The 21,904-nt window shown below is 41.2% G+C and overlaps 1 protein-coding gene and 1 non-coding gene across 8 annotated transcripts in view; one reads left to right on the top strand and one right to left on the bottom strand.

Annotated features, from left to right (window-relative positions):
- TTC17 (tetratricopeptide repeat domain 17) overlaps window positions 1–21,904 on the bottom strand; it is an 84,402-nt gene that overhangs the window by 49,631 nt on the left and 12,867 nt on the right. For 6 of the 7 annotated variants that reach the window (XR_012159403.2, XM_073348043.2, XM_073348039.2 and 3 more), the window contains 14 exons: window positions 20,209–20,298; window positions 18,773–18,942; window positions 15,354–15,465; window positions 14,425–14,556; window positions 13,548–13,657; window positions 11,137–11,281; window positions 10,572–10,711; window positions 10,154–10,314; window positions 8,848–8,960; window positions 5,933–6,079; window positions 5,265–5,380; window positions 4,657–4,831; window positions 3,979–4,056; window positions 913–1,137 (listed from right to left, as the gene is read on the bottom strand). Coding sequence is in view for 6 of the 7 variants with exons in the window: in XM_073348043.2 (XP_073204144.1) it covers window positions 913–1,137; window positions 3,979–4,056; window positions 4,657–4,831; window positions 5,265–5,380; window positions 5,933–6,079; window positions 8,848–8,960; window positions 10,154–10,314; window positions 10,572–10,711; window positions 11,137–11,281; window positions 13,548–13,657; window positions 14,425–14,556; window positions 15,354–15,465; window positions 18,773–18,942; window positions 20,209–20,298 (1,914 nt within the window). In the remaining variant the exon portion in view is untranslated. The remainder of the gene's footprint in view (window positions 1–912; window positions 1,138–3,978; window positions 4,057–4,656; window positions 4,832–5,264; window positions 5,381–5,932; window positions 6,080–8,847; window positions 8,961–10,153; window positions 10,315–10,571; window positions 10,712–11,136; window positions 11,282–13,547; window positions 13,658–14,424; window positions 14,557–15,353; window positions 15,466–18,772; window positions 18,943–20,208; window positions 20,299–21,904) is intronic. The other variant, XM_073348038.2, reaches the window with a different exon arrangement.
- Window positions 16,735–16,807, top strand: TRNAV-AAC (transfer RNA valine (anticodon AAC)). The gene has a single exon. It is a non-coding gene; the product is annotated as a tRNA-Val (tRNA).

The raw sequence follows: 21,904 nt of genomic DNA, 5'->3' as shown, positions 1-21,904 counted from the left end.
GTGTGCATTGACGTACTGTTTGAATGCGCAGTAGGGAACTTTTAGTGCACAGTACCTGAGTCCATGCAGTTAATGTATGGCATGCTGGAGTGCTGTAGATTTACACCCCAGCTTGTTGTGCAGTAAGTGTTTAGGTAGACGCACACGTAGATTTCCAAACCTAATTCTGCAACCATCAGTTTCCAAAAGGAGAGGATACAGTCTCATACTTTTCATTTCTCTTGCATCTTCCATCAGAAAACTTCACAGCACTTCCAAACATGAATGAATTAAGCCTCACAACAGCACTATGAAATAGGGAATGGGGAAACTGAGCCACAGTAGATCAATTACTTGTGTAATATTACACGAGGAGTCAGTGGCAGGGCTAGAACAGTACTTTGATCTCTTGACTCCCAGTCCTGTGCTTTAGCAACAAGACTACATTTACCCTCATGTAAAACCAGCCTTAGTAAAACTGCTGGGTAGAAGCAACTTCTCAAGGATAGCTTACCTCCTATCAAACCTGATCTAAACATATTTTATGTAATGGTTTCTCTTTCCTCCAACACACAAGGATTAAATGTTAACATAAAGAATCTCCATTTTAGATATCAGTGATGCCAGGATTTGAATCCAAAAACACAGCCAGCTGGTTGGAATTCTGGTGTCCAGAAGCAACCTAATTTATTGTCCATATTTAAAGCTATTTATTCTTCCAGACACTGATACTTTAAGCATCCAGTGTTATCTGGCACTTTAATTTCCTGATCTTATCAAACATGAAGCAGCAACTTAAATGAACACGTTCCAAATGAGATGCCTGAAGAATTACATATATGAGAACAAAAGTTGGGGATGGGAATTAATGAAGCAATGTTCCAGGAAGACTTTTGTTGTTGATTACTAAATTAATACAAAAACAATCCTTACCTCAGAATTATTGATGGCCACAGCTTTTACCAGGAGCTTACTGGCATCCAGATGAAGACCATAATGAAGCAAAAGGTTAGCTAGATTGACTAAAGGGATATCCTGATACTCATGTGGGGCTAAGTTCAATGCTTTTCGCAAGCATGAGACAGCAAAGGTGCTATTTCCAACAGCACGCCAGTAGAGTCCAGCCTCATTAAGCATAAGCCATAAAGGATCCCTTGGCTGAAAAAAAGTCACAACATTTCAGGAAATTACAATCGCTTACCATAAACTCTCTCCAACATAAGCAACTCAGTGTATTGCTTTTTGAACTGGATACAATTTATTCTACCTTGGCTGAGGGTACTTAGCTTACCATTTGAATGTCACAGGTGCAGGGTAGATGAACTAATGTTAATTTAGTAGCACCTGTTGCTCAGCAAGAGCATTCAGCTAGCAACCTTGATTTATGGGATTGTCCTGAATGATTTCCACAAAGTCCTTTAATGCATACATATGACAATCCCGCCTGGCCACAGGAATCAATGATTCTTAGCCCTTTGCCATTTCAGGGTGCAAGAACCACATTGCCACATGTACACATAAAAGGATACCATCCATTTGAGAAGTAGTCAGTTTCAAAAAGTAGTTGAAGGTGGTTCCAGTTCCTATATCTGATTCAAGTCCCTCTACCAATTTGAGGTTTTAGAATATTTTCCTATTTTAAATAATTATCTATCCATTTGTATTTTGGGTAGTGCCCACAGTGTGCTGGGCAACTGTCTAAACATATAGCAAGATAGTCACTGATCCAAAATGCTCACAACTTAAAGTAGTAAACATGGTGGGGCAGAGGGATAAAACGTACAATCAATCAGATTTCTAAATATTCTTAGCTGTCCCTTGACCTATAGTTACATGAAACAGACTAATTCATTCTTTAGAGAAGGAACAATGAAACTACGTAGAGTTGTGTCAAATGCACAACAAAATATGTAAAACAAATACTCTCTCTCTTTCAGCTGTAGCAATCTTAGGTGTTTCTTATAACCATAGTGGGTAAAAGTTTTCAGAGAGAAGTACATTTTGTAGATAATGGTATTTCTGTAGTATTTTTGAATCAATAGCCTCATACTAAAAGGTTTTATTTGCATTACAGGATATAATGGATAGTTTAATATGCTATCAAATCCGTTTTCCAATTTTTTTGGGTAATCTGTAATTGTAGGACAAATCTAATGCTTCAATCCTGCAACAATTTACACATGTGTAATGTTACTTGTGTGAGTAAGTCTTATTGATGAGACCACTCACTGAATAATGTCACGCATGCATGCAGATCGGTCAGGGGTGCATTCTTAGGCCCTATACTGAAACACAAAAAAATACAGTGCTAAATGCAATGGTCTATATGCAGGGCTTGGAGTAATTGTTTTACTCCTAGACATAACTGTAGTCATAGCTATTATTGTCTAGAACCTTCAGAATTCTAGAAAGACTTCTGTATTTCAGTTTTTAGGGGTGGGAGACATTTTTGTATTTCTAGTTGTAAATTATGGTTCCTCCTCCCAGCACTTGGTAGGAGAAGCAGTTATTTTCAGATTTACTACTGCTTTCTTAGCTGATTTTTTACTAACTGTAAGAGACACCCTAACTTAAATAAAATCATTTTCAATGAAACAGTTGTAGGGTTTTGTGCACAATTCCTTTCCTCTCCCTTCATGTTGTGAGGAACAAGCGACATGCTGCCTATCATTCTAACCAATATTGTTTCACTGTTTCCATGTAATCTCCACGTTGGCCTGTCTCTATGCATCCAAGTATTATGTACTTCATTTGTAAGCTCTCTGGGGGCAGTGACTGTCTTTTTGTTCTGTTTGTACAGTGACTAACACACATAGGGTACTGGTCCATAATTAAGACTTCTACGTGCTACAGTAATAATTAATAAATGCTGTGCAAGAGTTAGCAATGGCATTGCTTATAAGGGTATTGCAAAGGCTTTAATCCTATTTTTTCAACATAAGGCTGTCATTAATTTAAACATTCAAACCTGTTTGCAGACAGATTTAGTCTTTCCCCAGGAAGACCATGATGCTTACTGCTGAACTTCTGCTCTGAAAATGCCTCCTGTCCTCTGCAATTTGTGCACATAAGCATGACAAGAACGTGCTCATGACATGCTCTAACTGGTTAAGAAGTTGTTTATTGGAGAAGCTTTTTCAGCACTAAAGCCATGAAATAATTGAGTATTACCAAGGGAAAAAAAAAAAACTATGCATTCGGATGGCCACTTAAGAAAACTCAGAAGGTAAGACATTAAGCCTGCAAAGAATTGTTATGTGCACAAGAATATGAATACCACTCAGATCTGTACTCCTTCTTATGGTCAATGAAAAGATGACCAAAAACTCCACATATTATATTTAGGCTTTGACAACGTGGTATATACACGAAAGGCAGCATGTCAACAGAGTGAATTTGACATCTGTTAAGACTGAATATGATTTCTCCAAAAGTTTTTCTCCATCCTGACATTTACTATTTGTATTGTGGTAGCACTCAAAGGCCCTACTCATGATCAGGGTCCCATTTTGCTAAGTGCTGTGCAAAGACTTAAGACAGTCTCTGCCCTGAAGAGTTACCAGTCTAAACAGACAAGCCAGACGAAGGGTGGGGGAAAGGAATATAATATAAGAAAAGCAATGTCTATTGGTTGGCGAACATCATGTTCGTTCCAGGTGTATTTATTGTTTGATTCAGGAAATGGCATTGTATTCCCTTGCTCAATATCTTGCAAATTTTTACAGGAATGAAATTCACTCACTCCACCAGTGTTCTTACGTAGGAAGAAAGCTATAATAGGGTCCACTGAGTAAGCTGAGTGAAAGGGATGCTTCTCTGAACATTTGTGGTTCTTTGTGGAACCTAGATCGAAGGAAGTTAAAAATTTCAGCTCTGCTATATCCACCAGGCAAGGCAAATTGTAAATAGTGTGCCACTGAACAACATGAGTCTAGTTATGACACCTCATAGATAAACAAGTATTCTCAAATTTACTTTGAACTACAATTCTTGACTTACCTTCTTTATAGCATGATAGATGAATGCTCCTATTTGCTCCTCTGTAATAGTTTGATTGTTGATACGCGAATGCAAGATCTGAACACGAAAAAGCATTTAACAGAAAAATAGGGTGGAAGATTTTAAAGTTCTCTCTCAAACACAGCTATATCCTGTAAAAACTATCTGGCTTGATCAAGTCTCATGACCCTAAAATTTCCTAAACCCCTTCTTTGTACTGTAGCTGAAAAGTGATCCCTACAGATGCACTGTTGGTGGTCTGGGGGAGGGGAAGAGTCTTAAGACCAATTAAAGCAACCAAGGGACAGTAAGCAATAACGAAAGACAGGTAAAAGCGGGTGTCTCTCCTGTGTCAATGAGGTGGTAAAGCCAATGAACAGTTTTCATGTGGTCTTCAGAGGTTTTAGAAGACGACAGTACTTTCTAGATTAACTATCATTTTTTGTCTACACACTTTTGATAGGTGTTTAAAGAGGCCATGTCATGGGACCTCATGCCAGATATTAAGAATTTACACTTCCCAGCAAGGGGAAGCCTATGGAAGTACTGAGCACCTTGCAAAATCAGGTCTATCTTTTTGTTATGAGAATCTGTCAAATCCTGAAGACCTTAGCTCTAAGGCCGTAAAAGACAGACACTCAGAATGAAAAGGTTACTTATGAAAACAGTGCCTCTTACTTGTCTCGCATGATCATCCGGAATTTTAAATTTCAGCTCCAGATGACCATCTAGTTCTTTGACCAACATGTACAGAGTTTCATTGTTACGGACATCAATAATAGACGAACAATCTGGCAGCTGGGCCTCTCCATGCACATGGGCCTCTCCTGGGCTACTCAGGATCGATTGGACTCTGACAGGGAAAAGAACCGAGAAGACATGAGTTCATGTTTCAAATGGTGGGATGTAAACACACAAACAGCTGAGTGGCATATGGCTGGTCCTGTCCATACTACATTTTAACCATCTTAAATCCAGGAAAGGGGACAGTCATTTTGGAAATGGTTTCCTGACTTGGTTATAGCTGTAGTGTGGACAGAGCATTAGATGGATGTGACTCCTTTTGTGGAGTGGAAAGAAGGAGGGCCTCCAAGAGAATACAATTGCTGCCTGCTACAATCAAAGATTGACACATCATCTTCTCCAGCCAGAGGGAGACCCAGCCACTTTAAAAGAATAATACACCAGTTGGTCAGTGACCCCAGATTCTCATAATGAGGCCACATCAGTACAACCAGATTGTACAATACAATGGGAAATTCACTTTATGATTAATCAACACTTGCCCGAATCCTCTGTTTTCTGGAGGCAGGAAATAGGTTGGCAGTTCCTCTGGGTTCGGGATTGTTGGAAAGGATTTTACACAGTCTGATCTTTTAGGCCAAAGAATATGCTGTTTATCCTAAATGCAAAGAAAAAAAATCCTTAAACTATTGAGAAATAATTAATCAATCTTGTTAACGTTTTCATTAACTAAATGATAATACCACCTCAGGAATACAGTAGGATGACAAAAAAAAAAAAAAAAGAGCAAGCTCTTCCTTTAAGATAATGGTTTCCTGTCTTTTCTGGAAATTGTCCCAATTTATCAAGCCAAGATTTCCGTTGCATCAGCACAGTGCTTTCTATTTTTAGTAAATTGTGCTGCTCTACCATGAACAGAGGTTTGGGCTCTAAAGCCCAATTCTGCAGTCATGAGAGCAACCCAAATCCACATTGTGTGGTAGAGTTCACACAAAAATGAATGGGAGACAGGCAGAAATAGTGGTCCACTAGTGCTCAGCAGAGCAGCTTACCTGAGACAATGAAGGAGAACTCAGGAGTACCAGGCACATAAGTCCTGCTACATATGAGTGGCTGGACACTGCTGCTTTAGAATAAACTTTTACGAAAGGAGTACACAATCTTTCATGATAGCCCTGTATAAAAGAGCGAGCTCATACGCTTTGCTCACCCTGTAGGCATCCGATTCTAGGCCCCATAGTGAAACAATAGAATGGGCAACAGGAGAAGACTGCAAAGCGTGGCTGAGATCGCTGTGGTTTGCGTGGAGATCCAAATTCACGGATGTCATACTGGATCTCGATGAGTCTTCTCCAAACTGTCGATAAAGAAGAAAATGACAGGGACATTATCACTATTTTTAGACAGTATTTCCTTTCAAGGTAATGAACTACTAACACTGAATTTTGTAGGTTAGATTTGCTTTTCATCACTTATGCAGGTTGTTTACTTCTTGCAATTCCCTTAGCTTTGGCAGCAAAACGAGACTCGTTAATGTATGAGTCATTTCTGGTCCTCTTGCACTAGCACAATATTAGGGTTTCAAACGTATCAGGAGAAAATGCAGATCAAAGCAAAATACTGTTTTATTGTTTTTTAAAGAAATATTGTGAAACCCTTTTTATTAATATCAGGCTTTCCAAACTTTTTACGAATACAAATATGATATCTACTTTTGCAGAGTGTTTCAACCTTTCTTCAGGCACTATCAAACCCAAAGCATAAAAGCTGGCATTTTAAACTACTAGAACAGTAGCAGCAACTCGATTAGTATTGAGAGTCATTGTCAGATGGGCAGAACTCACGTTATCACTCACACTCTTAGCCACATAAAATATTCGGAAGTATAATGCTGATTCCCTCCTCTTTAAATCTCATTATGTTACAAAAGTTTTTAGAATGATGTTCATCAAGATGAACTGACTGAAAATATCAAGAAAGATGGATCGCTATCCATCTTAAATAATTTGTAAAAGTGTATATAAAGTAAAAACCAACAATTATTTATATATACTGTGATAGACCCAGGCCAGTTGGGTACAGCAAAGTAGCCCTATTGGGATCCAGGAAGTGGGCGGGCAAAGCCCGCCCACTGCTAAAGGATCCACCCCCCGCCCCAGCCTAAGTGGGGGTCCACAGGACCTGGAAAACCAAATAATTACGGGGGACAACTAATGAACAACAGGGACAGGAGTGCGGTCAAAGGGTCAAATGAAGAGAACCGGATGGGGACACTGAGCAGAGAACCTGGACAGCACCCACTGCTCCTCAAAGGTGTCAAGGAGTCAGTGGACGCCGCCCAGAGGAACTCTGCCCGGAGGCGTGAACGGACAGAGGATCGGAAACAGGCCCCACAGTCACAGGAGACTCCATCGGCCAACCTCCTCACCCTGGTTTTATAGATGGCCACTTTAGCCAGGGCCAGGAGGAGGTCCCACGACTTAGTGGGGCCACGGACAGGGAGTGCATAGATAAGGAGGTGAGGGGAAAAGTGCAACCAAAATCTTAACAAAATATTCGTGAGGAGCCGGAATAGGGGACGCAGCCTGGCGCACTCCAGATAGACGTGCACCAGGGTTTTCCTCACGCCGCAAAAGGGGCAGGTGTCCGGGATTGGGGTGAACCACGCCAAGTACATGCCCGTGCTCACGGTCCCGTGAAGGAGCCGCCAACGGATATCCCCAGCGGGCCTCGGGACCAAGGTGGAATATAGGCTGGCCCACCAGGGCTACAGCAGAGTAGCAGAAGGTAGATATACCGCCTTAACAGTTTTTTGTTTCCTGACTGACTAGAGCAGGGGCTGCGCCAGGCTAATGAGAACACCTGACTCCAATTAACCTGCAAAGAGTCAGGTGAGGCCATTAAGCCAATGTGACCACCTAACTCTAATTAAGGCCCCTTTGATAATATAAAAGGGCTCACTCCAGTCGGGCAGAGAGAGCTAGAGGAGAGGAAGTGTGGCTGAAGGGCTGGTTAATGAAGACACCCTCAAGTCATGGGTAAGGGTGAAGAAGGGAGAAGCAGGAGAGCTGTGTAGAAGTGGCCCAGGGAAATGTAGCAACTCTGGCAGTGAAAGGTTGGCTGCCAACAGCTGCTACCATAAGGGTCCCTGGGACAGAACCCGGAGTAGAGGGTGTAGTTTCCACCACTACAGAAACACCTCCTGGGAGGGGAAAACAGGCCCCTGTCAGGACAGGAGGCTAAACTGCTTTGGCAGGAGGCTGTAGGAGCAACAGAGACTGTGGGAATTCTCTCACTAACCTCTATTGCTGGCTTATGATGAGAAGGGCACAGTAGACTGTATCCCTGGCTCTAGAGAGAGAAGGGCTACGTGGAGGGTTGCAGTAAGCCTCTAAAGCTAGCATAAACCGCCTGGAAGCGCGGGACCCACGGGGACAAGGTCGGAGCTCTGCCACAATACACACACTTCTTCAGCTGTCATAGTGGGGTACATTATTCTATGGGAAGTACTATATGTGGATCCAAAGAGAAAACTGATTCCTTAAAGGCATGTGTCTCTTTATGTACATTAGTTACCTAGTGTACGTTTGCTGTGTCCTTCAAGGAAACTAGATTTTGAAATGGATGCTTCACATCTCCAGAGGCACACCCCTAGCTACAGGACATTTAGCATATTCATGTAAGACAACTACACTCCTTCTCAAATCATCTGATGCCTGTACTTAATAGAAAGAGGGCATTCTATACAGAGGAAAAAAAAGAGTGATTGAAAATCCAGGGCAATGTTGGGGTTTCACAAAACACTCCAGAACATTTTCCTCCCAAAAAGATAGTTGAGAAGAGCCCTCATTTTGCTCCCTCCCTATGCAACAAAACAAAATCTTTAAACAACAGGCATTGGGCTGCCAAAATCCAGAGTTATTTTCGGTTCTCCCACTATTAGCAAAAGGGTCACAGGAAAGTTACACGAGCAGAATGTGCCTTTTACTCATATATATATATATATAATTTATTAAAAAAAAAAAAAAAAAAAAAAGGATTGTGTGGTAGCAATTATGGACATCTTATGCCCCAAGGACTTGTGTTGCTTGAGTGACTAGTAGTGGTGCTAATTCACAGACAAACCTGAACATATTCCACATTTTCAAAAATGTCCCCACGGTGATAGCGAACAGGCTGGTCCCACTGGCAGTGCAAGCTGTGCTGTTGGTTGCCAAGCCGACATATCTGATGGTTCCCTATGGAGCACAAACATTAACAAAAGTTCATTGCTGTGAAAGAGCAGAAGGTTTCTCAGCTGACCAAAACCAGCACATTAGCTTGCAACTAGACTCGGATATCTTGTTGACTGGTATTAAAGGAGAACTCCATCTTTGAAAGAAGATAGCTAAACTAATATTTGTGTAAAGGACTACATGACATTTGACTACACTTCCTGCAGTACAGTTTGCATGGAGTTTGGGATTTGACATACCCAATTCTGCATTCCCTACTCATTTTCCTACAGTACTTTTGCACTTCATTCAGCCTTTTTGGCAGTCAGTCTTTTCCAGATAGGCACAAGAGTGCTGCTGAGAAAACTGAATGGTTGCTCAGATACTGGAGATGTAGGATAGATTTAATCCTTTAACTACGAATTCACAGAAGAAAGGACATTATGTTCCAAAAGTTTGCTCTTGTAGTGCATTGAGTGTCCTAGATTTACTCGGAATTCCCTCAACTCTAGAACCTATAGCTTAGGGCTTATCTACCCAGCAAATTAGTGCCAGGTATAGACAGAGTACCTTGCCTTGCTGCAAACACCCTACTACATGTGCACTAAAAGTTCTGTAGTTGAAATCTGAGTACATCAAAATGCACTACAGAACTTTGTGTGCTGTAGTAAAGTCCACATGGTGAGTTAGTGCTTGGCAAGCTAGTGCACTGCAGATTCACACCCTGGCTTCACACCCAGCATTAACTTGTTATGTAGATAAGTCCTTAGAATAATTTATCTAACAAAATTCAAATATAGTTTAGTATTAAGTAGGAGGGATGGGTTTTTTGTCAGATGTTTTCCTGCACAATTTCCTAGCCTCCATTATTCAAAGGCCTCAACATTTCAGCATTTCCATTTCTAGCTATGATGGACTACAGTTCCTCCATAAGCTAATCAACATGGGCTGTACTAGCTCAGGGCCCCTAAGAACAACAAAACATGCTCCCTTTTCCTGAAACTAAGCGTGTTTTATAGATTTTTGCCTTTGCCAGACAAGGACCCATGGACTGATCGGAGAACATGTCACACACAACTTTTTCAAAAGCAAAATGAAATGGCCACCTAAGAGCATCATAACCCAATATGGGAGTGAATTGTTTCACTGCATTACGCTGTGACTGAAAGTGACTAACTCTTACTCGTTACATTCAGTGCTCATTACAAAATTTGTACCTAGTTGTGCCTCTTTTGCCATCTGCGTCTCATGGATGATGTTCCTCAGGATTTGCTCTTCTTGGATCAGCTTGTGCTTCTCTAAGATCTCCTGTTGTCTCAGGTAATGGTCATGCTGTTTTTGATATTCCTTCAACTCATTTAGTGTTCGCTGAAGTGATCTTAAAATTTGACACCAGGAAAGTTTATGCTGAATTGTTTTAAACAGCCATCTGTCGTTTCACATTCATATGAAACTTTTGGTTGCTTACAATATTTGTATTTATGATTATGCAATAGTTGTAAACTGTTGTAAGTTAAAACATATCATTGTTTTACCACAATGGTGAGCAATAATCACAGGAACAGAACATTGAGAATGAGACCTCTTGCATATGAATTTTTATTAGGCTTTTCAGAGGATGCATGTCTTAGTTACCTATGCTGAGCTTCCAGTTTCTGCTCAAGTTTTTGCTGACAAAGGACAGCGTGCTTCCTTTTTACAGCTTGCTCAAACCCTGGTTTGGCCTGTAAAGCATGATCATAACACAGGACTGAGTGGTTGTACTCCCCAAGCATCTGAAGAATGATTGAAAGAGAGAGAAAGTTAGCCACTGTTCAGTAACATTTAATGAAACACTTTCAGTGATTAATAAAGATCAGTTTTTTACTTCAATTTAATATTGATTTGTTTTAATCAGCAGCCAATCTCTTCTGAAATTAGAACCATGTTGTTGGGTAAATCAGCTACAAGACTGGTTTTGCTCTAAGAGGTGTTTTCAACAGCAGATATAAGCTTTTCTTTGTTAGTTGAAAGATTAATTTCTCTGCGAAGTTGGTTGGATTCAGACCTCTTAAATATCAAGCTTGAACAATGTGTGAAATTTATTGCAGGATCATTTAATCATTGCGCTGTATTTTAAAAGTGCTGCAACTGTAGCCAAAGAGATTAAATTATACCATCTGGTTTTCTGTAGTTATTGGAAAATAAAAATCTTATTTACTGCGTATATATTTCCCAAAGTGTAATAGCTGGTAAAGAAGTCACTGTAATCCAGAGCTGCATGGACCACGATGGCTGCATCTGCTGAGAAATGAGCCCTGTGTAGAACATTTGCCAAGTTTACCAGGGCAATATCTTTACTGTGCCTAGAGAAAAAAGGAAAAAAAAATATTAAAAAGATGTCTGATAATGACTTTCTTTATTCATGTTTCTTGTTTGCTTTCCAGGCACACGTTACAAGGACTTTCCAAAACTAACAGCAGCTAGTAAACATTGCAAGTATGCAGTGCTGACTTGAAGCCTTAATTGCATGATCTAGCCCAGTGGCTCTCAACCCTTCCAGACTACCCTATCCCTTTCAGGAGTCTGATTTGTCTTGCATACCCGCAAGTTTCACCTCACTTAAAACTACTTGTTTACAAGATCAGACATAAAAATACAAACAAGTGTCACATCACTCTATTACCAAAAATTTGCTTGCTTCCTCATTTTTCCACATAATTATAAAATACATCAATTGGAATATAAATATTGTACTTACTTTTCCATATACTATACACTGAAATGTATAAACAAGTCATTGTCTGTATGAAACTTTGTAATGACTTCCCTAGTGCATTTTATGTAGCCTGTTGTAAAAGTAGGCAAATATCTAGATGACTTCATGTACTCCCTGGAAGATCTATGCATACCCCTAGGGTATATGTGCCCCTGTTTGAGAACTACTGATCTTGCCAAAATATATTCTAAAAGTATGTTTAGCTTCTAGATTGTCTGTGGAAAAACTACTCATTACTCAGTCAGGGGAACTAACTTAATATTGGATTGTTCCAGCCAAGGTGTCATTTGGATGGATGGCATTATGTTTATGAAAGCGTTGTACTGTTTTTCATTTTTAATACTCCATCTGTGTACTTTACAATCAAATGTACATGTAACCTTTATTTCTCATACAGGGTGTATAGACAAACTACTCAAGCTTCATTTAGCAGTCCAGAATCATAGAGCAACACACATTTAAAATAAAACTAGGTACATTACTGAATCTCTTCACAATAGTATCTGTGCACACCCTAAAATATTTATGGATTTATCATTATAACATCTCTGTGAGGTATTATCCACATTTTGCTGATGAGTAACCGACAAGGAAGGCATTCAATGACTTGCATCAAGAACATGATTTCATGGCAGAGCCAGAAACTGAACCTAGATCTTCTACATCCCAGACCAGCGTCTAAACTATAAGATCATCCTCTTTCTCCTTTATCATTCCAAAAGTCACATCATAAGTCACAGTGAGCAAGCAGGATTTGTCTCATCAAGGTATTTACAAAATTTGCTGAAGTGCCATCTTGCAAGTTTCAGAAAACTAGAAAGTATTGTTTACTAGAATATACTAAGATTGAAGCACAGCTTTGAACTGCTGCCACCTATAACCAACCTCAAATTGTGGTTGAGAGAATGAAATCAAAAGTGGGTTTATAACCTCTAAAGAAAGCTACCACTATTCAGCTATGCAGCCACCCCAATGGCACAGCAGAGGTTTCTTCAGTGCCAACCATGTAGCATAAGTTATAAGAGCACTGAGCTTAATTACAAAATACCATATATTGCAACTACTCTGAGTCATCAGTTTTCAGTTTCAATTAATTCACCGTATAGGTAGTGTCTACCCTCACTTGTACTGTTGCCCCAGGCCAACCTTTTCTAAATGGTGTTTTCCTGGAATGTCACTGGATTTTGAAAATTGATGTTTGAAGAGTGGCTTTGAATGGATATTAATATGGTTAGTGGCACTTTCCTGATCACTGTGCACTCTCCTGATACAGCAGATTGCTACTCATTCATCTAGGGGGACGATCACAGATTTAGTAGCCAGAGAATAACCCTTCCCACCAGACTAGACCATCTCCAGGGATGCTACCAGAGCCCTAAAATTGCAACAGCCACCGTTGTTCCTGTGTTCCCAATCTGACAAGACTCCATTACAAGATGTGCCTTGACACAAGTAGCTTAGTGTTGGTTACGTTCACATCTCATTGTACCAACTATTCTGCAGCACATTTCATACCTTCTCTACAGAATTTGGCCAATAAATTTCTACTAAAAAGCAGCAAGATTGTCATTCTTTTGGTATTGTCAGGTTTGTGGATTACTGAAGTGAAAGACTGCACAAGTCTAACATAAATTGAATAAAATTTTCAGTCTTTACCTCCTGGCTATTTCACCCTCTTAAGAGCTATTTAAAACTGTAGCTGCTTAATAGTGAAACTCTGAATGGCAGTCTCTATTCAGTAGACTCTATCACCCATTTTCTTAGGATACAATTTTCAGTAACTAAAAAACTGTATACTGTTTAGGATAAATAGAAAGCAGACTGGAAAAGGAACCTGTATCAGCTGCTCTCACCTTGAGGAGAAGTGGAGAGCCCGCATGGCACACTCTACTACCTGATATGGCTCATTCTTTATTCGCCAATAAAATGAGGCCATATTATACAGCACCCAGGAAGAAGAATTCTGTAAGAAAACACATGACTGTAACAACTGTAACAATCCAAGAGCCAAGGTATACTATAAACCAATAGGCTGACTAGACTTTCCAATTGGTACTGGAGGCAAAATTAAACTCTGAACATGCCTTCAGTTATGCCTCTCCTTCTGCAACAATGCCCTTCAATAGGAGCTGGGAGCATTTAAAGGGAGAATGAATCAGCATATAAATACATCAAGGATATATGAACCCCAATATTAACTTTCACAAGGATGCCTGAAGTGACCATTTAATCATCAACATTTTTATTTTAAGCTGAATAAGGAATGTGCACAGCAGTATGATGCAGAAAAATCTTTGAGAAAATGGCCATTTCAGTTCCATTGTTTTCTCTTTTTGATGCCTTTGCTCTTTAACTACTTGGGTTCTATTTCAAATGTTCAGGCTGTTAAGTGATGACTGTGCATTTTCTGTGGTTTGATGAGCTATATCTCACCAGTTACTAAAGCTGAACTTTAAATCATGTCCATTTACTTCTCTGGCTGCTGATCCTCACTGCAGTGAAAGACATGGCTTCCCGTGATGTGTTTATTTTCCAGTGGAAAACACTGAAGTGCTGCCCCATGTACCAGGGATCTCAACATTTGTTGGTACTTGCACATGATGAATAGTATGTGGACAGACAGTACCCATAGCGTTGTATTCCACAAATACACTGTATATGCAACAGTACAAGAGCTTCTTGAGGCTGTTCTTGTGCATGCCACAACTATGAGGGTCCCTACTGTCATACCTTCATTAGACCTTCATAAATGCGATGGCCTATGTCCTCTATACTTCTTCCTAAACGTCTGGATAAGTAAATGGAGATAGGATCTTCTTTAGGTAACAAAGGTGCGGAAAGATTAACTCTTTCTTGAACACCCTAGATTGAGGGAAGAGAACACAATAAATGTCTACTGAAAGTTTTATTGAGGCTACAAGAGTAAAATACAGCAGATTTCAGGAAAATTTACAAAATAATACTTTATGCTCCTGTAGCATCTTCCACCCGAGTATCTCAAAGTTTCTCAAGCTTCATCCTTGAGACATCAGCATTATACTCACTCTTTTACAGATGGGAAAACATTAGAATGATATTAATGCAAACACATCCAAAAGCAGCCTCTCATCCTGCATTTTTTGGGGTCCCCCCCAAATTGAGATAACTAGGATCTTATTTTCTATGGTACTGAATACTGACAGCTCCCATAAATTCAACTGTGGGTGCCAAGTATCTCTAGAACATCAGACAAAGTGTGTCGAGCGAGGCACTGCAAAAGTTAATGCACAAAAGGAGTGAGTGGATGCTTTTGAAAATTATTGAAAATAATTCAGGACCCAGCCAGGAATAGAACTGAGAAACCCTGGTTCCTGCTTCAACTGCAAAAATATCCTCTCTCTTTTGGAAGTAACAGAAACCTTTTATTAAAACCACTTCTTTTTAAAAAATAATCATCAAGAGACAGACCCTAAGGCCAGGTCTACACTAGAAACTTTTGCCACTACAGTAATGTTGCTTAGAGGTCTGATTTTTATACAACTTTTCTATACCAGCATGAGCACTCTTTTGCTGGTACACGCTAAAATTTAGATTAGGAAGGTTTCCCAAAAGCTATAACAGCCAACCTCTTCAAACCATCAGGCAGCAGGAGGAGAAACACCTTGCAATTGCCTACTTACCCTTAAGTGCTGAAAAGCATGAATGCTGTATGGAAGATCTAGAATTTTTGTACAGTCTGGTTGTTCTAGGTCAGGAGGTACAGGAGACCGTGTGTCTATATAGTCTTCGGGGCTAAAACCAGAAAGCAACATATCAAACTCAGTGCTTACAAGTGCTTTAATCCATAAAGTTCATGAGAGGCACTAGTGAAATAGTTAGTTAAAAATACCAACATTTTGTGCTGAACAGACCACTACTTCTAAAAAATGAACATCTGTGTTTGAGCTAGTTAGCACCCCTGAAGCACTCTCTCAGATTTATGAGTCAGTACAAGGGATAAACAGTACTTTACTGATTTGGGGCTTTGCTCTGAAAGTGAATTGTTAGCTACCTTAGAAGAGACAGATTGATACTTAGAAATATACTAGCTGGGAGATTTTGGCAATACATGTTGAGGAACATCTGTCCACCCAGTGTGTTTCTGTTGTAATTATTCTTCCCTCTACAAGGCAGAGAGTAATACATTCTGACCAGAGAAGTCTCTCTGCCCTGGTCTACACGAGTTTAGGTCGAATTTAACAGTGTTAGATCTATTTAACCTTGCACCCATCCACATGATGAAGCCATTTCTGTCGACTTAAAGAGCTCTTAAAATTTATTTCTGTACTTCTGCCTGACGAGGGGATTAGTGCTGAAATCGACATCGCCGGGTTGAATTTGGGGTACTGCGGATGCAATTCGATGGTATTGGCCTCCTGGAGCTATTCCAGAGTGTTCCATTGTGATTGCTCTGGACAGCACTTTGAACTCAGATGCACTAGCCAGGTACACAGGAAAAGCCCCGGGAACTTTTGAATTTCATTTCCTGTTTGGCCAGTGTGGCAAACTCAGCAGCACAGGTGACCATGCAGTCCCCCCAGAATGTTTCTACGCTCCCCCATCATCTCCGTCCCTGAGGTTATTGCAGATTAGAAGGCGAAAAAATGCACTCGTGAGGACATGTTTTCCGAACTCATGAAGTCCTCCCGCACTGATAGGGCACAGCTTAAAGCATGGAGGCATTCAGTGGCAGAGGCCAGGAAAGAATTGCTGTGTTTGCTTAACAACAGAAGTATTATGCCTCGCTAGCGATCCTGCCCGAGCCAGGTCACTGTGTCACAAGCACTCCACGCTGTGTCAGCCTTGGGCGGGGGCAAGACCGCTTTGTGAGCGGGAAGGCCATAGATATAGACATTGCATTAGGTAGCTTCTGTAGCTAGAGAAAACAAAACATTCTTGTGCATTCGGCAAAATCTGTGGCTAAAAAAGAGAAGTCCCGTGACACACCAAACTATTAATAATACACAACCACACGTTATATAAAGTATAATAGGGACCACGCGAGGGGTACGTTCAAGTTGGGTTTCCATAGTGTAGTGGTTATCGCATTCACCAAACACGCGAAAGGTCCCCGGTTCAAAACCGGGTGGAAACAGGTCCCTGATCCTTTTTCTGACTCCCCTCCTGCATTTTTAGTCTTAGAACAGACCGCACTGCGAAACTTTACTTTTAATTATATCAATTATGAGTTAAACAATATGGAAGCTCTCTCTAAGTTATAGTCCCGGATTCCTTACCCTTTCAGCTGCTCTGATAAATTAACATTTTTGTTAGGGGCAGGGGAAAATTTTCATGAAGCCTTTTATAGGGACTAAATGCTATCTAGGACTCTGAAATAATCTTAACGTGGCCCACAGAGTGCAATCCTTCATTCTGGATTTGTCATTCCACAAGCTGAGCTGCTCCTTACTACTGTCCAGGCTTCATGAGCCATGGGAGGAAGGGGTAGGTATGACCGTGCGGTGCTGCCAGCTGGGAGAGCAGCCTGAGGCAGAAGCCTCCAGCTTGCATGATATTCCAGGCAGGACTGAATCTCCATGAGACGAAACTTAAAGAAGAGAATGACTTGTAGTCACTCCCATTCGGTGCTCTAAGAGGAGAATAGCCATGTCTGTCCAGGCGCCCCTGATCGACTTCACCTAGGTCTACAAGGAGCACCCAGGAGACGTACGATGGCCATCAGTCCTACTGCACCATCTGCCACAAAGGCAAGGAGCTGCTGCTGTGTAGCAATGCAGTACCGCGTCTGCCAGCAGCACCCAGGAGACGTACGGTGACGGTGAGCTGAGCGGGCTCCATGGTGGTATGGCAAGCATGGCTGCGGGCTGAGTGGGGCTGGCGGCTGAGACCCCGGCTGGCAGGTGCTGGCGGACAGAGCCCCAGACCGGCAGCGGGCTGAGCGGCTAAGCCCGCTGCCAGTCTGGGGCTCCGTCTGCTGGCCCTGCTCAACCCGCTGCCTGCCTGGGGTTTGGATCATCCAGGCAGGTAGCGGGCTGAGCTGGGCCGGCAGACGGGACCCCGGAAAAAAGGTGAGAAACGATTGTCTGCCATTGCTTTCACGGAGGGAGGGGTGCCCGACGACATGTACCCAAAACCACCCACGACAAAGTTTTTGCCCCATCAGGCATTGGTAGCTTAACCCAGAATTCCAATGGGCAGCAGAGACTGCAGGAACTGTGGGATAGCTACCCACAGTGCACCGCTCTGTAAGTCGATGCTCGCCACAGTAGGGAGGACGCAGCCTGCCGACTTAATGCACTTAGTGTGGACATACGCAATTGACTGTATAATATCGACTTCTATAAAATTGATCTAATTTTGTAGTGTAGCTATACCCTTAGATTGTGATATACAAATATTATGAAGAGTGAAGAGAAACCTGTAGAATCTGGGAATGGGGCTAGACAACTCAGATCTAGGGAGAGGAAGTTTTAAATAAAGTAACCCTTTTCCACACCTCAAGTACACACATGGCAAGGCAGGAAGATCAGCCCTGAAGATCACCTCAACCAAAAAAGTTGAGCTTCACATGGACTATTCATATTCCTTTTATCTTCTAAGCATTACAGTTAGGTAGCATTTGATTCATTAGTTTTCTATTTCTGGAGATGCAACTTCAAATCTGTCTTGAGTTAAAAATGAACCAGGTGGTTTCAGTCTGCTCCACACTAGAGGAAGTTTATCCACTTAAGAAAAAAAAAAACCACCCTAAAAAACCACCACCATGTAGCTCAATTCACATGACTGACACTCACTACTCAGGAAAAATCCTGGTTAGGAACATTAGAGTCTTTATAGATCATCATAGACGGAAGCCCCGAAATGCAACACTACAAGTCAGGATTGAAGTGCATTAGTTTGGGGTGGAAAGCAGTACTCCTCCACATACAGTGAAAACCCCTCCAACATTAACACACAATAAAAACAGATGCCATCCAAGGGAACTATCATCGGACAATTTCTTAAAAATTCTCGATATGAACTTTTTTTGATCTCACGCTCACGTATTAATCTTTATTTTGTAAAACCTTATTAAAGTACAAGAGTTTCATCTCATTACCTGATATCTTTGCTCTCTAAGGTGATGTATGTGCCATCATACAGATCCAAGTCCCCCAAGGGCACCTTTGCTTTAATACAGTCTGGATCCTCTTTATTATGCCTTTGTTCCAGCCCTGTGTCTCGGTCTTCATTCTCCTCTATATGAATCTTTTGAGCAACTAACTGTTTCTGTAGGAATAAGAGAAATAGAAACATGCATATATTGAGGTAATAAAGCACATCCCCACTGACAGGACACTTGCCCAAGCCAAGCTTCTTTCTTACCAAAGCAACCCATTCAAACAAAAAACAGCACCACTACCTAAACAGGTCTCCCTTGAGAAATGAGAGTCTGTTACAGATATTTTGATTTACCCTATATATATATATATGCTTACAGAAAAAACAGTATAAACTGACCAGACCCTCCTTTATTTCTCCCATTGTCCCTAAAGAATGACCAAAGAGCACTCAAATTTCACTGTAGGTAAATTTACAAACAGAAAGAGGAAACACTACCACAAAGTGTAGACTCCTTGTGACAGGGTGTACCAGGTCTTCACAACTCCATACAGGAGGGCCCACTGCTCTGCTGCACCCTGCCCCACCAGGAAACAGTTAGTTGAGAGGACAAGAGCAGCCGTTTTCAAAACCAGTGAGATCTGATCCTCCAGCAGTCAGAAAGGCTTGGGACGAGCAACAGCCAAACAATCAATAGCCAGAAGGCCAAAATAAAAGGAGCTGCCTGCAGCCAGCAAGTCAGTTCCCGGGTAGAGCCAGAGGAGCAATGAGGGACACTCCCTAGGCTGCAGCCAGAGGAACAAGTCCAGGCCGCCTCATTACTACACGCAATCAGTGGCCGATGAAACCCTGCTGATTCAATTCCAGAGCGGGTATTTAACCCGGAAAGGGCCAGAATTTATTTTGCTTATAAACTGGCCCAAAAGAGCTTGGAACAGTTTGTATTTTTGAGTTCATTATGCCCTGGAAGGTGTTTTGGACTATGTGACCTGGCCAGAGGGCTGAGCCACAGAAGACTCACAGAGGCAAGCTGACAGCCTGCAGCAAAGTCAATTCAGAACTCTAAGCAATGCTTCTCTATAGCAGCCTGTGGAATTCATTACACAAGGCAGCAGAATCAAATAATTTAGCAGGAATATCTTTTAAAAAGCTAATGTAGGTTTTATGGATAACCTTTTATCCATAAAATATATTAACAATATATTTAGCAATGCAACCCAAGACAATACCAAGAGATTGATCAAACTTCCCCCAGAAAAAGCTTGTAAAGGGAGGGAAGAATTCTTTATTCTTCCACTGAAACAGCACTGCACACTCAGACATGTGAATTACATTCCCTGCTCACACCTCTGTCCCTAGTTGGAATTTGCACAGCCTTTTTCATCAAAGCACTTTGCAAACAGTAATGTATTATTCCTCACAACACTGCATTACCTCCAGCTCTCTGAGGTAGTTTACCGTTGTTTCTTGTCTCATTAGTATCACCAAATCATGAGGATGTTTTAAGTTCATTGGCGAATCCACCTGCAAGACAGTTTAAAATGTAATTGTTTTAATCAGGAGAATGTTACAGCTTTGATAAATGGAGTTTTAAAAACGAAAATTAATGTCATTCAAACTAAGGCTCAAACCAGTTTTATGGAGCTGTTGAACTAATTTCAGAAGTTTTTATCTTCAGACATTGACAGTGCATCCATTATTATTCTGTATTACAGTATGTATGCAATATTGTGGCCACCTTTGGGGCTCTGAGTTTGCAATTTAGTTGAGCATTTAATTTCAACCCTATTCAAATATCTTCAGGTGTACAGCTTCCACTAATGATAATGGCAAATGGATGATTAAACCCCTTATTTTATATGAATTTCTAAATCGTCCATTACTGTAGTACCAAGGACCTTAAATAGAGATTGCAGTGATCAGTTTTAAAACATTTCCATCATAAAGTCCCCCTGTAAATATACAACACAAAAGTAATGTAACCTTAACATACCCACCTACTTTCAACCCTTTTCAAGAATTTACTTACTCAGACGACTGGAAATAAATGAGCAAAACACTGCACCATGAAGCGTCAGATCAAGAGCAAAACACACTCCAGAAGTTAAGGTTCTCAACCAAAACCACCCTGCCTCTGTCTCAATAGATTGTATGCAGGGACTGGTAGCTCAATATGTAAGGTTACACTGTGACTAAGTCAAGTCACAGTCCATGACAACGATGTGCAGTAGGAGGCATTCAGCTAGCTGTGAAACTGCATACCAGAGTTGGAATGGTGTGATCCTGTCCCGATGCCAGTTTAGCTCTGCCCCCAGAGCGGAAATGGCAGGGCCATAGAACCCTTCAGCTTCTTTGGACAAGTGTCTCACACTGCTACTGGATCCAGACCCTCTCAGACTTTGCACTCAGAAGTATAAAAACTGGGATTGGAGCTAGCTACTGCACGGGAAGCTCCTTGTGTCCTCCCCTAGCTCTACTTCCCACACCACAGTGGGCCAGCCAATCTGTAATTACTTACACATGCATGGGATTACCAATACATCCTTTTCTATACAAAGGTCACAGAGAATATTAGCTTACTGTGACACTACGCCCCATATTCCTCATAGTGATATGATTATGGCATAATTATGGTGCATTTTGTATAAGATAGGTCATGTTAGGTGTCATTGGAAAAGTTAAGATAGCCAGGTTCAGCAAATCGTTTGTGTGCATGTATCATTTTTGCATCTAAAGTTATGAATATTGACTATGTATCTGTATTTCAAATGTGCTTACTATGAGTAGCATGCACAGCTAGCCTTTCAGGTACAACAATGAAGAGGCTAGACAGTATTGATGGCCCACCAGCAAAGGCAATGGGCTATGGGAGAGTTTAGCCTTCCCATAGAAGTTTCGGCTGGCCTGTAAGTAATGGCTGCTATGACACAAGAAGGGCAAGTGACCAGACCACATGATACTGAACTCCATTTTGGGTACCTGTGTTTTTCCACAAACTGGGCTGGGAACTGTTTTTGGAACAAACGGTTCCCGCCATATGTTAAAGCTATCTAAAGGGGTTTGTGTGTGTGTGACATCATCTAGGGGCCTCACTTCCCACACAAGAGAATTCCTGGACACGTCTGAGAAA

Source organism: Lepidochelys kempii, chromosome 6 (genome assembly GCF_965140285.1).
Source record: "Lepidochelys kempii isolate rLepKem1 chromosome 6, rLepKem1.hap1, whole genome shotgun sequence".
Lineage (NCBI taxonomy): Eukaryota > Metazoa > Chordata > Testudines > Cheloniidae > Lepidochelys > Lepidochelys kempii.
This window is presented reverse-complemented; position numbering and strand designations above follow the sequence as displayed.